The following is an 18,141-nucleotide window of genomic DNA, read 5'->3' as shown; positions in this document are numbered from 1 at the left end:
TTACTTGTAAACTTTCGATGGGATATTTTCTGTAAGCTCCAGTAATTATTCGTAATGCTTGATTGGCTATGGTATCTAAACATTTTAGTATCTGAGGTATAATCGATCCTAGATCTTACGAAATGCCTGTAGATTGAGAGTAAAGTCTGTTGGTCAGATCCCCAGCTTCTTTTTGAGAAAAATTTTAATAGTTTTAGTTCATTCTGACGACAAGGTCCTGTGATTTTTGATACCTAACCGAGAGGAATACCATTTAGTTTGTGTAGTGGTTTTTGGTCTACCATTATGCATTTGGTTTTCGCTTCTAAGTCTCTGGACCATTTTCAAATATATTTATGTGTGGTTGTGAAATTGATTGTTGTTACTTTTTATGTACATAACCAGATCATCGACATAGATTCTGACTTTTATTGGTTTCTCTGATATTTTTGATAGCTATCAAGTATAGAGATGGACGGATTACTGAATCATGTGGTGTTCCATGTTGTTTTTTGAGGTGAGATATAGAACCACTTATCCTAACTTAAAAATTTCTATTATTCGGAAAATTGTAATAAAAAAACCAGCATGTGCCCATCTATGTTCCATTCTATCAAGGAAAAACTGTATCTTATATAAGTAATTTCTTATTATTTCAAGAGCTTTTTAGTAGTACGAAATGATGTCTTTAAACCAGTTTCAAGATACTCTTCAAATAAAAAAAAGAAAGTATAAATTCATTGATAAATACAATTACATAACTCTGGTCATACATTATTTAAATATCATCATCAAGAACGGATTGCAATTCTTGAAAATGTTCAACAATTTCTCCGAATGAAGAAAGTTTCAATGTTGTTTGGATTGAAGAAAGTTAATTTATTTACCAATTATACTAGGTAAAGTCAAGGTAATGGTACTAATATATGAAGCATATTAATTCTAAAGACAGGAAAGTTTTTTAAATGCATGTATAAAAACTTTTTTAATCATACATTTAAATCTAAAGTAATTTTAATTAAACAATTTATGAATTCAAACAAATACACGTGTCAGTTTTTATATTGGTACTCGAAGCTTATCTTTTATGTTAAGTCGAATTTTTATTCTAGTCTTTTTTTTTCGAATCATAAAAATTATAATTGTTTAAAATAGGTATGATCTGACCGCATTTTTTTTGTAAAATATTTCAAATAAAATTAACAATCGTAAACGATTAGCAAGTAAATAGATAAATGGTTTATATTATGTGTTGGGTTTTTTGAGAATATAATTTAATGGTGCCTCACTGGGAATTTCCAATGGAGGTTTCAGGTCACAAGATACTGAAAAGCCATGCTATTGTAATTGTTTATATGAGTAGCGTTGCGAAATCACATTTATGATAGTTTTCAAATAGCAGTGAAAGTACCTTAAAGTTTAACACGTTTATTGATATAAATATCTACGATTATTTTGAATTACCACCATGCAAATAACTAAAGTAATTATTTAAAGACGACATAGAAGAAATGAGATCCCAAATGGAGAATGTTAGTTCATGTTACTTCAATTAAAAAAGCTATTTAAGTAGTAGCAAAGTATTATAAGAACGGTGTTTTAAAGGATATAATCTTACGTGGTAGATTCGAGTTTTAACTTTGTTTCTTTAGTTTGTTCTCTATCTATATAGTTTTTCAAATATCAATTGCAGATTATGAAAACTTATATAAAAACACTTGCCGACAATTTTGTTTGATCTACCATAGGCGTAGATACCTCATTTAATAAATTTATTATTTTTATATATACTTTTGAAAATATGTATATCTTATGCGAAAAAGTATTCGTTAAAAGGCAATTGAATCGTTATAAATTGTAGTCCTACTTGGAATTAGGGAAAAAAGTCATTTTAATATCTCATTAACTCGCTACAACTGAATATTAAATTATAAAACGTAAATAGACGAGTGAAATGTACCTGCCTGTAAGGGAGTTTGGTTTAAACAGGGTACCAGACGTGAACTAAGCCCTTTTTGGAAAACGAAATTTCAAAGTAAAATAAATTCTTTGCAAATAAAACGAAAATATCTTTATAAATAATCGTGGTAGTCAGAATCGTCTGCACTAGAGTCATCATTTGATTGACGGATTGTAAAGAGGGTAATACCACATACTCATCTTCTTCTTTGATATCATGTTCAACATAGTTTTTCAAAAGCTCTTGGCTGTCTGCTGCTAGAACTTTCTTTACGAGTTCTACAATCTCTTTACTCAGTTCTGGAGACTGATTACATTTTCGTACATACATAACAACTTTGATGCTGAGTCGACGTGGACTGACGGTTTGTTTGATGTTCTGAAATTGGTATGAGTACTGTGCGTATTTATGAAATATTGAGTTGCAAACCGGCAATTTTCACATTTTTTTTGATTTTTCAGACGAGGAACACCATATGTGGTACTTATCCTGTTTTCTCTTTTTTTCTCATTCATCGACGAAAATTTTTATTTTTGGGTAAGTATGAACCTAGTTCTGCCTTAATCGTAAATCTTTCAAAGTCTGTCATAACCGTGTAAAACAGTAAAAGATAATATAGGAGACCCTTTCTAGTTTTTGTGTACGATATCTTAAAATATTAATACGAATCTATGATTTTTCACCCGTGATAGTGTTCTGTTGTGAAAAAGTCATTTTTTTCGTGACGTTTCCAAAAAATTCGAATCAACATTTTTTCTCTCGGAATATCAAAATAAACACTCAGATGTTTAGAATGTTCAATTAAAGAGAATAGTCGACAACTGATGTTTAGAATACGTTCTCTATATACAGGGCGAGTTTTATATATGGAACGCCTCAATTGTCTCGGAAACGGCCTGTACCTTTTTTTATAAATTTTTATGCGGTTACGGTATCTAAATTGTTATCAGATTTTTCCTTTTATCGGAAAAATAATGAACTTCCAATATTTCAAATAAATCACCCTATATATTATGTTTTTTTAGAAATCCTGATTATTTTTCATGAAATATTCTCTATACCTAAATGTCCTAATTTCGGAGTTATAGCTACATTTGCGTTACTTCCCGCGAAGTTAAAATAATATATTTTGACGTTTCAATAAATCATTATTGTTGAAGTTTATTGAAAGTCACGATGGATCGTTTATCTGAAAAAGAACGAATTGATTTTAACGATATTAGGATATGGTAATAGGCGTAGAAGTCAACAAGAAACGTGTAATATCTTTAATAATTTATATCCTAACCGAAACAAGCTCTACTGTCAGTGAATTACTAAAAAAATTTAGATTTATCCAAATCAGGGCGCAGAAAAACTGCATCAACTGCAAAATGCACCATAATACCGGCCGTATTACAAGACCCTTGCGCACAATCCGTTTCCGAGATAATTGAGGCGTTCCATACATAAAACCCAGTCTGTATAAATAAATTTTCGATATACGACTTAGTGGTCAAGATAAATTTTATATCGAGGATCGATACGTAGATTCTGTGCCGGTTGTTTCTCACACACCGTGCCAGTCTAATTTTGGATCGGTATGCCAAAAGAGTTTGGGAGGTATTCCAAGCCATTTTTGGTTCGTTAAATCAACCAAGAGTTACCTCTATTGTACGTAAACTGAGGAAATGACGAATTTTTCGAAAATCGACCCGGGGAAAACAAAATCAGATCGAATTGTTTTAAATGTAATCAAATCTTATTTCATATACTATATAGAATTATTATTTAATAAAGTTTTTTCTCGATTTAGTTGCGGCACAATTTTCAATTATCTCGTCAAAATTTCAATTATCTCGTCAAACAACTCATTTTCAATTCAGCCTTGTTAATGGCCATAATCGCTCATCTAACATTGTAGAGCGATGTACATTTTTCGGAGAACGACCTTTCTCCCTTCACAATTCGCTATAGGTATCGTCACGAGCAATCGATAGGTTATATATTCGGAAAAGTTTCGATCATATCTAATTCAACGATCCAATTAAGCATTTTCAATTGAATGAATAAATTATTTGTTATTATTAATCAATTCGGGTGGAAGTTTGATAAGAGAAAGGAATTGCTTTAATTCACAAAATAATTCAAGTTGTAGATCATTCGAAAATATTTCTACTACAGATTTTACTCGCTCTTCTAATTCATTGTTTACATTTTGAATGCATGGAATATAGAATTTATTACTATTTAGAGTAAAAAATAAGATTAAATCACACAATTTCATGTAAATTTCTAAGCAATTTATTGAAAAAAATGCAAATTTTGTTGTAGATCCAATATTGCTTCTAAAAATGATCAAATAATTTTGTGGGGCCCCTACGTGGACGGTCCTGGGGTTGCAGCCCCCGCTAGACCCTCCCTAAATACGACGCTGGTTTCAACAGTAGATTTTTGATGACACATTTCATGAGTGCCTTGTGGGTTAACATTAAAGTGTTGTTTCCAAAAACTATTTTATAGGATTTAGGAATTAATTTTAGTAATATTTATTGAAGAGTAATTTTATAATATTTACTTACTCAACTGTCTGAAATTAATTGTTCTTTTTATTAAATGAATAAAACTGTATAAGGATTCAAATTTGTGGAAATTAAAAAGTTCGTATTGTAAAAACGACATTCTCGACATCTAATTATAATATTTTTACTTTTTGATAATTAATTGTTTGGGTTCATTGGATCGATATATATATTTTTTATAACTATTGACGCAAGTAACGTTTTTACGAAATTTATGACATAAGAATTTATTAACAAGTTACTAAAATTTACATTAAAAATTCCGTCGTGAAATTTTTTGTTTTATTTATAGAAATTATGGCCGTTCGTTTATATTATTTTATAATTTCATTCGTAATTAGGTTCGAAAGTTTATTGTTGTTTTCTAAAACACGATGAGCTGGAAAAACCGAAAATATATTGTACGTTAATAAATATCTATATACAAAATCTAATTAAAAAAAAACCAGCTGAACCAAAACTAATTAGGAAATGTCGCAAAACAAACACAGTGGGGTACTAATTAATTTAATTGAATGTGTTTAGGTAAAAAACGTTTATTATCACCCTACCCCTGATGGGAACCATTATTCATTTAGGTAAGCTATACAAAGTATTCCTTATATTTGCCCTCCATTAAAGTATCTACCCGGATTACCAAATTTTTGTTTTATATTAATATGACTGTGAAGAATCATAAATCTACCACAACTAATGGGAATCAACGTCATAGTTAAGTAATTCCAAATGTCCCTTAGACACTAGAAATATAGCTTATGTATACAATAAGATTATTGACACCACTTTATTTATTTATACCATAAATTTATACAAATGAAAATGAGAAAAAAATTTATGACAATAAAATATTACGACTATTAATCAATAAATAATTCTAGTAAATTTTTATCTCATTATTTTGTATATAAAAGTATTCTCACGTGGCACAATGGCCCATACCTCAAATTTTCGAATGCATTACCGCGTACGATTTGAATCATCCAATGTTTTAAAATTAAACAGGCAGGGATTTTCCTTCATATTTCATCCCGTTTTGTTTACACACAAAAAGAAAGGAATTTTTAACAGCATATCTATTTTGGTTTTGTAATAAAAATAAATCCTCACAGCCTCAGGAGGCTTGGGAACGTCAATGAGATTGCCGGTCTTAAAATATACTTCAAAGACTACAAACTATTGCTTCGTTGCCGGATCTATAAGGAAATTGGAAAGAATACTTTGTCATTTGGTGAGAATATAATGATTGGATTTATCTATTTATCGAAGAAAAATAGTAAACTAAAAGAATGATTAGTGCGTCATCAGCACGTGAATCACAACTTATATTTAAATACAAACATTATGAATTTGTAATGGATGATTACTTATGTCCCTTTAGTGTGTTTGAAGGAATAAATAATTGTACACTACTATCTGAAGACCAAGGGCGGCTCATGGCTAATGGTTCTTTTACAGGGATACAAAGCATAGCAAAAATGAATTTTTAAATCGATTTTTCAACAAAAAATAAAAAATCGTTCTTCATTTTTTACTGTTTGCATTGCGTACTTTTATCTGTTTACTTTGAGTGTAAGCTATTAAGTTTGAATCACTTGACACATTTTCGAATTTTTATCAATTGAAAAGGCGCCACTGATACCACGTTTTAAATGTAATGAATCACTTTTACGATGCTCGTTAATTTATATTTTTAGTACACATTTGGAATAAACCCATCCTCATTAATCCATCCTAAAATTACCCACAGATATAACATCACTCAATAAGTCATAACTAACTAAGAAAAACATATTTTCCAACATTTCTCGATGCCGTACATTGTCTTGGTGAAACAGTGGTTTTTTCTTTGACATATGAGACCGTTTTTCATGATTTTTGCATTCAAACGATCCAACAAATGTGAGTAGTATTCGCTATTGATTGTCTTTACCTTTTTGAAGATAGTCTATGAACAATATTCCGTGCGCATTTCAAGTTACTGAAGCTGTAACCTTCCTAGTTGACTGTTGTGCTTTCGGACGGGATTCACCGGCTGCGATCCACTCAGATGATGATCGTTTTGATTCCGGAGTGAAGTGATGAATTCATGTTTCATCCATTGTCACATATCGACGCCAAAAATTGATTTATTACGTATAAACATAGCCAAACACTGCTCTGAATCATCAACACGTTGTTTTTGATCGACTGTGAGTAAACTCGGCAACCACTTTGAAAAAAGCTTTCTCGGGGTTTAATGTTTACGCCTTTTAATATCTTTACGGCCTCAGCTATCTCACGCAATTTCAATTCACGATTAGATACAACCAATTTGTAGACTTTTTAGATATTTTCTGGAGTAACCACCTCAATTGGCCGACCGGAACGTTCACAATCATCGGTGTCTGTTCGACCACGTTTAAATTCAGCAAACCAATAACAAATGGTTCTTTTCGATGAAGCAGAATCCGGATAACACTTTTGAAGCCATTGCTGAGATTGTACAATATTTTTGTTCATTAAAAAGCGATGATAATTTAACACGAAATTGTTTTGAAAATAACAAAAGTAGCTTCACTTAAATGGCTGTCACTTTTTTCTGTCTAATCGAAATGTCATGAAATTTGACACATAGTTTTTGGAAAGTTAGTACTACATAAGAGTCATATAGATTGTGTGTCTGTGTGTCAGTCATAAGACTTATTGAGTGATATAATACGAATGTTTATTTCTGATGAAAATTCACGTCAAAAGTTTTATGTTTATCTATATGAGTAAATAAGTTTCTTATTAAATTACTAGAAAATGTAATGAATGTTGTTTCCGCCTGGACCTTCAATTTTACCTAATAACATTAGTTAGTGACTCAGAATAAGAGATATTACAGTATTTCAGTTTATAATCAAAATCGGTTTAATATAAATTAGGATTTTATTGGTAAGGAGCAGTAAATCGTCATGGAAAAAGTAAATTGACGGTTTCTCGTCACTATATCGAAATCAATCTCATTTGCATGGGAAGCCTACATAGGCGGAACATGTAAATAGCATTCGGATATCAAATTTAATAATTATTTATATTAGTATAGAAAATTCATTTAGAACATTAATAAAAGTATATAAATGTGTCTTTAACGAAGCGTTATCAATAATACCAATTGGATTTTTATTAGAATGAAAAATACTTGACAACGCTGTCTGAAATCATAACTTGAAAGTATGCGGAATTCAAGTTTGCGGCATTTGTCAGACGCGTCTGGTTTTCCCAGTATAAGCGTTTCTCTTCAGGCATTCGAAGAAGAAAAAAAGTTTTCATAGCCGTAGACACGCTGTATTTATAGAAATGCATAAACTTAATTTGTAGGTTGAGATGTGACGGTATTTTGGAACGTCGTTTATACTTTCTGCATTCGAATCATAACTTTTACTTTTATATAATAGTTTGATTTGCATACTTTACAGAATCGATGTAGAGGTTTGTGAAATTCAGGTAAAAATATAATTAAGACGGAGTATTTCCGGACTTGATGCAAAAAATTCGGGAGCCAGTAGATGACGTGAAAAAAATGCGGTGACATAAAAAAACAACCTGTACAATCGAAACATTGCAAAAATACATTTTTTTATTTAACTCGAAAAAATTTATGGTTTAGGAGATACGTAGATTTAAAAAAAAATATCACAAATTGTAATTATTTATTGAATATATAGAAGGCAGAATCTTGGAATGCTCTTCAAAGTTCAAAGAAATATTCTCCGTATTTTCTACATTTAAATTTTTTCCTCGTGTAAGCAACACGATTCTTGATAGTATGTAGTTCAATTAGAAATGTTTGCTTACGTTTTAATACCTCTTGAAAGTATTTTTAATAAATAATTAGAATTTGTGATAATTTTTTTCAGAATGTCTCTTTGTGGCGAACAGTTTATTTTGAATGTACAACGATGTCAAAATCTACATATCTCCTAAACCATAAATTTATTTTTGCTATCTTTAGATTGTACTGGTTGTCCCTGTAAAAGTTACGGATTCTTAACCACTTAAAATTACCAAAGCACATCATGCGAAGTCTTCCATTGATTTAAGCCTTGGAACCTGTAAGGTCTGCTTATTTACATTATACTTTATTGCAGTCTGTATTTATAGAGAAGACCTTTTTGCTTGTTTACATCAAATTAGAGATTTCTAGGACATCGAATATTCTCAAAAATGAAAATAGTACATAGAACGAGTTTCTAAAAGAAGCCGGAAAGAGTTTGTAAATTAATTGATGTCATAGTAAACATCGGCAAAGTGAAAACTGAACCAATAGGGCTATTTAAATAAATTAGATAATAAGTGTTAGTGAATAGTTTAATGTGTAAGTTTAGTGATAAGTGTTAGTGAGTAGATCGTGTTAGTTTTAATCTATTGACGTCACCAGGCTTTTAGTAAATATACTTGAATATAAGTTCTGATTTCGCAATTTTAAAGGCCTGTAACTCAGAATCGAGGGGTTGTAAGAGAAATGTTTTCCATGTCATAGCATCTACTCATTCCCGAATTTTTTGTATCAACACCCGTATATTGGATATTTGTATGAAATGATGATCTTTTCTATAAAGAAAATTATTACAACCCTGTTGCCTAATTTTGGCTTTAGCATATATTTTCTTTTTTTATACATTTCCCTTAGTTCATTTACATATTTCTTGTAGAAATGTTTATCAGCAGTTTCTGGCATTTTCATCCTAGTCAAATAATGAACATGCTTATTAGATATGCCCATAATTATTACAAGATCGAGGGCTGGATTGATAATGATATTAATGTCGAAGAATTTGGAAATTCCGACATTAATATTATTTCATATACTTATACTGGTTTTTACTGTTTATAAAAAATATGAATATGAATTATTATAATGAAGTTTTTTATTCACGAACGCACTCACGTAATGAATTTAAGCATTACATAGATATACACATGAAATGAAACTAAAAATAATGAGAATCAGATACAGAAACAGATTATAGGATAAGACAGACATAAAAACTCCATTAGAAAAGAAACTACCTGGAAAATCAATGAAAATTTAGAAGTGCAGTTGACAATCTATCTATTGAGAAAAAATAAAATGATTAGATGTCAATTTACATGGTTTTTAATAAAGAAAAAGCAACCAATTTTTCATCTGTATCTGCAAAGAAAACTCGTACATTCCTTATAAAATTGGCTTTGGAATAAACGACGACAATAATTAAACGACGCGACTCCATCGAATTTGGGCTCATTTGATTCGTCTTGACGAGTACTTTGATATTAGATGATAACCAGGGCCTGATGACGGAGCTGGAAAGGCACCAGGTTTGGCTAGTAATTCGTTTAGACGGGTATCTTGGTTTGGGAAATTTGGGAAAAAAATGTCTGATTGATTAGATGTATGACCCAGTACCAAGGGCTAAATGGTGTGAGGGTACATAAACATTTCAAATCGCTAAAGTTCCACCACAGAGTACAAGGGCAAACCCTTATACTTATACAATGGCCCTCTGGGGGAATGGACCGTTTTTGTCCTATACTTGTGGGAACAGATACTACACAAAGAAAACGACTTTTTGAGAAGGCGAAATAGAAGCGACAGCGACGGGAGAAGATGTCCACAAGTGGCAACGATTAGAAAAACTAAGTATAGCAGTAGCTAAACATAGAGAAAACGATACATACACAAGAGGGAAGAAATAATGAATTACAAGAAGAACACTAGGTCAGGCTCGAAAAGAACAGAATGCTCAGGCAAGCAAGTCAGTAGAGGAACGCATTTTAACAGCAGAAAAAGACTAATCAGAGGAATTTGCAACGTGGTAGCGTTGAGTACATTAAAATTAGTGCCAAATCTCCTACTTATCTTCCACGAGAATTACGCGAGAATAAAGAATTGATGTTGTGTTACCGATGTAACAATCGCCTAAGTGATCTGTATCTTCTTCTAAAGCATATTGGAACAGCACGTTACCTGGGCACCTGAGGTTATTCTACGATTGTGGCAAATTGAAAAGCGCATTCTTTCTCGAATAATACTGTTTTGAAAAACTGTAAAGTTTGGATTCTTTTTTGAACAATATGGATTTCATGGTCAAGCAGTTGTTGTAGCTTAAGATTTTTTCGGGGTTACATATAGACAACAACTCAAACCTATAGACCGACGATCTGATTTTAGTTTTCGAAAACGCTTGTTCTATATCGCAAAATATTGTTCAAGGCGCGGTCCAAAATAATCGGAACTTTGTACAAATTAATGACGTTTCTCGTATTTTACAAACATCATGGGAAGCTTATGAGGCTTTGTGCCGGGTTAAATCTTTGTTGGTCTTCGATTCGAAGAACTTGACTGCTCTAAGTTGATTTCGAAGAAACCTTGTAATGTTGATGCATTAAAAGTAATGAATAGAATGAGAAACGTTACAAATAACTAAGTTGGAATTATATAACTGATTTGAACATTATTTTACCCTACTCCAAATATAAAAAAATTAGATATTCAAGTGCACAAAGCAGCACACGGAATAATGTTCATCGACTATCAGCACAAAGGGAGGACAATCCATAGCGAATACTACATAGATTTGTTGGATGGTTTTAATGCAAAAATCAAAGAAAAACGTCCTCATATATCGAAGAAAAAAACACTGTTTCGCTAAGACAACGCACCGATTCAAAATTCGATGGCAACGATGGTTAAATTGAACGAATTACACTTCTAATTGCTTCCTAATCCACCTTATAGACAAGATCTAGCCCCCAGTGACTACTGGCTAATCGCTGATCTCAAAAAAATGCTCGGCGGTAAGAAATGAGGCAAGAGACAAATCCTTCTAGAAACACGGTATGGAGAAGTTAGAGAAGCGTTGGAATGCTTGTATTGCTCTTGAAGGAGATAACATTGATGAATAGAATCGATTTTTGGCAAAACTTGTGTCACACTACGATATGGAATTATTTTACGGGTTATAGTTCTTATTAAGAGTTAGTTTATTTTTAACTTTTCAGTTAATTTTATTAACAAATAAGTTTTTAAAAAAGGTTTTTATTTTCTTTAATCTTCTATTAAATTCGAGATAAAAAGTAGATGTCACGTTATGTAACAACAATCATTTCAAATTTGTAGTCATTAATTATTTAAAATTTAATTGGAATTTTTTCAAACGTTATTTATACTAATGAGTCGTTGTTGTCTGTATTGGTTTAATTTGTTAAAAACGAAACTGATAAAAGACAGGGGCAGGTAAAATCTAATTTATTTTAAAAATTTTAGCATTTTAAATAATGATATTTTTCAAAAATTCTCTGAAAGGTATTTTAGTATATCTTTCGTCTACCTGGAGGGATTACATTTTATTGATCGGCAGGTATCTGTGTCAGTTAACGTTATTCGTGTAGAATTCAAACATTTGAAATATATAATAGCAAATCAATTCAACTCAATCAGGTTTTCCCAAATATTCTACGAGGTTGATTATTGGTATTAAAAATCTAACGGTATTCGAATAGATCAAGTATTATAAATAATTTGAAGAGATATTATGAATTTGTGACCTTATTTACAATGCCAAGGTATAATTAATACACGATATTAATCAAAATAATTATGCAGGTTCGTGTTTAATGTTAAATATCTCTAAAAATAATAATTTTATTATATACATATTATTATTTAAGATTTTGAGGAAACCGATCGTAGCAAACACCACGTTGCCATTTAAACTATATTTTCAATTTGAGTAAGCTACCTGTACTCGGCCCTTTTCGCACCCTCTGAGTACCTGTCCTTTATAACTTTTGCAGCGAAACACAATTTTTTTTATTAACAATTTCAAATTATTACAACATTAAACAATAGGTACGGATTAATAAAAAGGAGATACATTTTTGAATGACGACAATCTGAGGAGTTTGAGAATATTACTAGGAATAATCGTAAATTTAACAAAAAAATAAAATAATCAAATTATGCCTAGTAATATTGTAAAAGTACTCAAATTTTCGTTTTTTAAAAACTTATTTCCTTCTTTTTTTAATCAGTAATTATTATTTACTGTTGTAATAATTTGAAAGTTAATAGAAATAATTGTTTTTCACTGCAGAAGTAATAAAGAACAGGTAGACAGAAGAACCGAAACAGGTCGAGCGTCGGGGTTCATCAGTCCAGAAGATCACTCAAATTTAACATAGTTTAAATGATGTTTCCTTAGTTCGGTTTCCTCAAAATCTTACGGTATATAATTCTTCTCCTTCAATCATTTGGGATCAGCGAATAGCCAGTAGTCACTGAGGGCAAATCTGGACTATACGGTGGGTGAGGAAGCAATTCGATCAATTTAACATCGACTTCCCAACTGACTTTGTTGTCTTTGGACGCTTCGGACGTGGTTTACCAGCTGCAGTCCACTCAGGTAATGATGGTTTTGATTCCGGAGTGAAGTGATGGATCCATTGTCACATATCGACGCAAAAAATCTGATTTATTACGTGTAAACAAACCAATCATTAACACGTTGTTGTTTTTGGGATCCATTTTGATAAAACAAGCTTTCTCATGGTCAAATATTCATGCCTTCTGATATCTTTACGCCTCAGCTATCTCACGCAATTTCAATTTCCGATTAGATGTAACCAATTTGTGAACTTTTTGATGTTTTCTGGAGTAACCACCTCAATTGGACGACCAGAGCGTTCACCATCATCGATGTCTGCACGAACCCGTTTATTAAATCCAGCAAACCAATAACAAAAGCCATCGCTGAGCTTGTACACTATTTTTTTTTCATAAATTGACATACGACATTGTTTGGAAAATAACAAAAGTAGCTTCACTTAAATGACTGTCACTTTTTTCAGACTAATCGAAATTTTACTCTTTTAAAAGTTGGTACCTCGTAAATGTCAGTCACACGACTTAATGAGTGATGTAATAAATATATAATGCTAGTAATAGTGAAATAAAATTCCTAATTATGATATAAATGTATTAATAATTCGAGCACGATAGTTATTAGAAAGAAATTTCATCTAGAATCTTCATACGTTTCTAATAATCTGACATTATTACAAAATGAGGGTTTTGCTTACCTAAAAAGTTCCATTGATCAAAGTCACAAGGCTGACACATATGAGCTTGGTAACTGAGAGCCAATTGTTCCCTTTCTTGAACTTGAACTGGTTCCGCTATTGCTCTAACACTTCGGTGATCGTTTTTTCGTGCTGCTATATGTAAAGGTGATTCTCCTTGGGGACCCCTAGGACAAGGTTTTGCTCCGGCTACGATAAGCCATCGGGCTATTTTGTATTGTCCAGTTTCGACGGCAAGATGAAGAGGCGTTTGGTTGTGGTCATTCGGCGTATCCAGGAGTTTCGGATGAGGCACTGCGCGGATTAAAGCTAGTGCTACTTCCAAGAAACCTTGGACGATCGCTATGTGAAGGTGTCTGCAAGAAAATAGACATATTTCACACGTTTTCGATAAGAGATTCATTGAAATGTATTTTTTTCGAATCCTGTCAAAATTTGATGAGATATTTTTATTTTGGGAGCCATTAATTCGTCATGAAACAAATATGTCTTCGGCCTGATTAACAGGATGAATACATGTAGCATGATGTCTGAGATAACTTTTATACAAAAATTCTTAGAGAAAGGGTACACAAAAATGGACTGTGACAGCATGCACTTTGTTGCATTGGGACACAAAAAAATGTATCAGAAGACTATGCATATCTGGCTGACAGTGACTAATAGAAGAGATCCGAGGTTCACATTTGATGGAAAGATTGATTACAAATTGAAATATACAAATACTGAGTGGGAAGAGCTCCCAATCAGGATGAAAAAAATATGTTTCTTGTTGTTTCAAATTTGAAGACGCCGCCACGTTGTTTAGTATTAATTTGGAAGCCATTGATAGTTTTTCAGTGAATATGTAAACACAGAAAAAATTGGTCGAAGTTGACGACTCCAGAAATGTTGAAGAGACTCAACAAAGCGGTACTGAATAATTGTCGACTGAAAGTGCGCGAGCTAATACACATAGTAGGCATTTCAAAAAGTGCTGTACATCGCATATTGACTGAAAATTTAGACGTGAGAAAGCTGTGCGCAAGATGGGTTCCGCTCACAATAGACCAAAGCAGCGTCGTGAAGATGTTTCCACCGTTCCATACCATGGATGAATCGTGGGTCTATAACTTCGCACCCGAAACAAAAGAAATATCAAAACAATGGACAAAAGAGAGAGCCAACTCCAATGAAGGCAAAAACTGTTTCATCTGCAAGCAAAAACGGCCGCATTTGGCTAAGAAGAAAGTGTTATTTTACCAAGACAATGCACCAGCTGACACATCCGTTATTGCAATGTCCAAAATTAGTGAGTTAAAGTTTGAATTGCTACCTCATGCCCCCTATTAGCCAGATTTAACTCCTTCGGATTATTTTATGTTCCCAGTCTTGAAAAAATGGTTCGTTGATCAATTATTTTTCAACAATGAAGAAGTGTGTCGGTAATTAATGAGTATTTCGAGTAGCTTGACGATTTTTATTATAAAAAGGGCATCGAACTTAGTAACATCGCAGGGAAAAGTGTATGGGGCTAAAAGGAGATTACGTTGAAAATTAATTTTACCCAAAATTTGTGTGCCAGATGTATGTACATAACATTTTACCAAAATTCGAGATTTATTTTGTGCCGTTGCTATTTAGGCGTAAGTAGAAACTTAATGTAAAAGTTAATTGATTCTTAAACTACTAGGTACCTTAGACTTTAGGATGAATTATAAAAGATCTCTGTTTTATATTTCAAAAAATAATAAATAGGTTTAAAACTGAAGGTTGTGCCTAAATAAACAATAATAAGAATTTTGTTGAAATTTTTTTGTTAATTTTTATTATAGACATTCGATTGTGATTAAAAATCTTGACTTTTATCACAAAATTATTACCTAGTGCGTTGTAAGCAAATTGATAAATATATAAAAAGTCTTTACTCCACTCGCACTTTCTACTCCAAATGAGGTTGTATACTGCAGCAAAGAAAAGTCCGTTTCCTCAATAATGTTATTTGCAAATTTAGAAATAAATTGAATTCCCATTCTGATAATTAGGCCGACGATGTATTATCTGTGTTGTATGCAAAAGTGTAGTCGTTAAAATAATCAGTATACGGCGCGCCAATCCGACTTAACGAACCTTGCGAACGTTCCTATAAAAGATTATCTAAAAACTTTTCGGTATTTCCAAGTTTACGCGCATTGTTTCCAACAGTAATAAATTCTTTGTACTTGATTTACTTTGATTTTATTAATATACGATGATAATTTTTGAAATTTTTCTCATTTCTCGTTGTTTCTTCGTGGTTCGTAATAACTAAAATTTTATTACCGCAGAGAAAGAATTTTTGCACGTACAGAATGAAAATTGTTTTATATTCCGTTTGTTTTGTCGAGATAATCACATTCCACTTTCTATTAAGGAGGCTCCCGCGTCAATCAAACTAATCATATTGAAATTGAAATTTTTTAAAATTTTTATTCCACATGTATTTATGCTTAAAAATCTTAAAGTGAATAATTATTAACTAAAAAATAATGCTTAAAACTTGATGAATGAAACGTTTACTTGTTATTAAAAATAAATAGTCGCTCATTTGATTTTTTCTAAACAGCCAATAATCGTCGAGTATTGCTCCACATACAGCTAGTTTATAACGGCATCGGTTATTATAATTAATTGTTACTATGAAATATATTTAGTTCTTGAGTGTAAAAATGAACCAAAATCAAAAAGAAAATGTGAAAAAATTGTGGTTAAATTTCGCGCGCTTTCTTTGAGTGACAGAAACTGTTATTTTTGTTTGCTAACCGCTATAACAACTGACACCATTAGAAAGATTAATTTCTCACTAATCAAGTTTATATCTTCGTATCTTGCGGTAATTCTGATTTAATTTGTAATCGAAGCGACCTTCGAACTCAAATTTCTTTAAATTTTGATCGGCATTTCTGATAAAGAAAATTGGAAACGTCAATTTTTATCTATCTTTTAAAAATTATTAAAAAAACTAATTTTGAAACAGAACAGACCTAAAATCAAGAACATTTAGAAACATAAAAATATGTATCTTGTTTCGGGACATTTCGCTCAGGACCCTCCTTAATGGAACTCGTTTATTTTGTAATAAATTGTTATTAACTAACAAGACAGGAAATGTTCATATCGGGTACTTATTTATCTTATCATCTTTCATATAATCGAACAATCAGCTGGCTAGTAGTATTTTTGTCAAGGAAATAAGATCTATAATAGCCTAAAAAATGATTGACCGAACTACTTATAATTCCGTTTCCAAATTTATACAATCAACATTCATAACGTACGTGATGGAATTTCAATTTAGTAGAACCATTGTAATCAGTGATTACCATAACATGACAATAATTACATTGGTCAACTTTTTTTTCTCACACGAAAACTTATACCAAATTTTGAATGTACTATGGCCACCAAACAATAAAAAAATTGACACATCAGGTTTCTTTCAAGTGTCCAATAGAAATCTGTTCGATCCTTGATCTTTTTTCCTTAATGGCGCGTTTCTATTGAGGAAATGTCCTGACCAGCGCCCAAATTCTCGAGGAATAAATCCAGATAAGAGTGCAGGATATGTATTTCTAAAGACCGATTACATCCCAAAGGTTTGTATGAAATTATAATTAGATTTTACAATTTTCCACCTTATGGACTAGGGGGCAACATTCACAAAACATTTCCAGATTAATCAGTTTCCCTTTAAAGTTAGTAACTTTCATTGGATCCCGTATTTGTGGACCAATAAATATTCCCTCTTTAATTTTTGTCGCTGGGTTTAGGAAATTTCTTTTCCAAGTATAAGAATACACCGTCATATTTAGACATACAAAATTTTCCATCAAGTCGAGCTTTATATGTAACGGTGGTAAAAGTATGTGGTCAGGGTTCATTCATTTTCAATATTCTTCTACCCTGGAGTAAGTGATTCACGCGTTGGCCATACTTTCTTCTTGTATTCGCAAAAGGAACACAGCAATATTTTGTGTAACCAAGCTGTTAGCACAAGCAAAAGAGCAATAACAAATTTTCCAAACATGTTCACTGTATTTTTTCAAGAAGGAACTTCATGTCCTCGTAAGTCTCTTTCATATCAGAACCATAGACAACCGGCACTGAAGGAGATATGTTTCCGTTCTATAGCAACACTGCTTTCAAACTAGTTTTTGAGGAGTCAATGGCCAGTGACTTGGATGATATTCAAAATTCAATAGATTTATCACTACAGGAATGTTATAACAATAGACTAAGTCATCTGCTGATGTTTAGAAAGATTCATTCCATCGTCACGATATCGGAAATAAGAAATTTTTTTCCCAGGAGAAAGTAAATTCAAGTCGTTTAATCTAGACCCCAAAAGGTCAGCTTGTGTTTTAGACAAACTCAAATCACGTACTAAATCGTTTAAATCACTTTGTATCAATGAATGAGGTTCTTTAGAAGTTGATGGTTCATAGCTTGGGTCACTCTTTTGAAATACCTTATCGGTTTGGCACGGACAGTTCGGCACTATGTAGAATTGGTCTGTTGGCCGATGACAAGTTTGGG

General features: G+C 32.0%; 1 protein-coding gene across 1 annotated transcript in view; it reads right to left on the bottom strand.

Moving 5' to 3' along the window:
* LOC130893280 (NF-kappa-B inhibitor cactus) overlaps positions 1-18,141 on the bottom strand; it is a 30,920-nt gene that overhangs the window by 6,872 nt on the left and 5,907 nt on the right. The window contains exon 2 of the mRNA XM_057799242.1: positions 13,588-13,943. Within this exon, the coding sequence (XP_057655225.1) occupies positions 13,588-13,943 (356 nt within the window). The remainder of the gene's footprint in view (positions 1-13,587; positions 13,944-18,141) is intronic.

This window comes from Diorhabda carinulata, chromosome 4, assembly GCF_026250575.1.
Source record: "Diorhabda carinulata isolate Delta chromosome 4, icDioCari1.1, whole genome shotgun sequence".
NCBI lineage: Eukaryota > Metazoa > Arthropoda > Insecta > Coleoptera > Chrysomelidae > Diorhabda > Diorhabda carinulata.
This window is presented reverse-complemented; position numbering and strand designations above follow the sequence as displayed.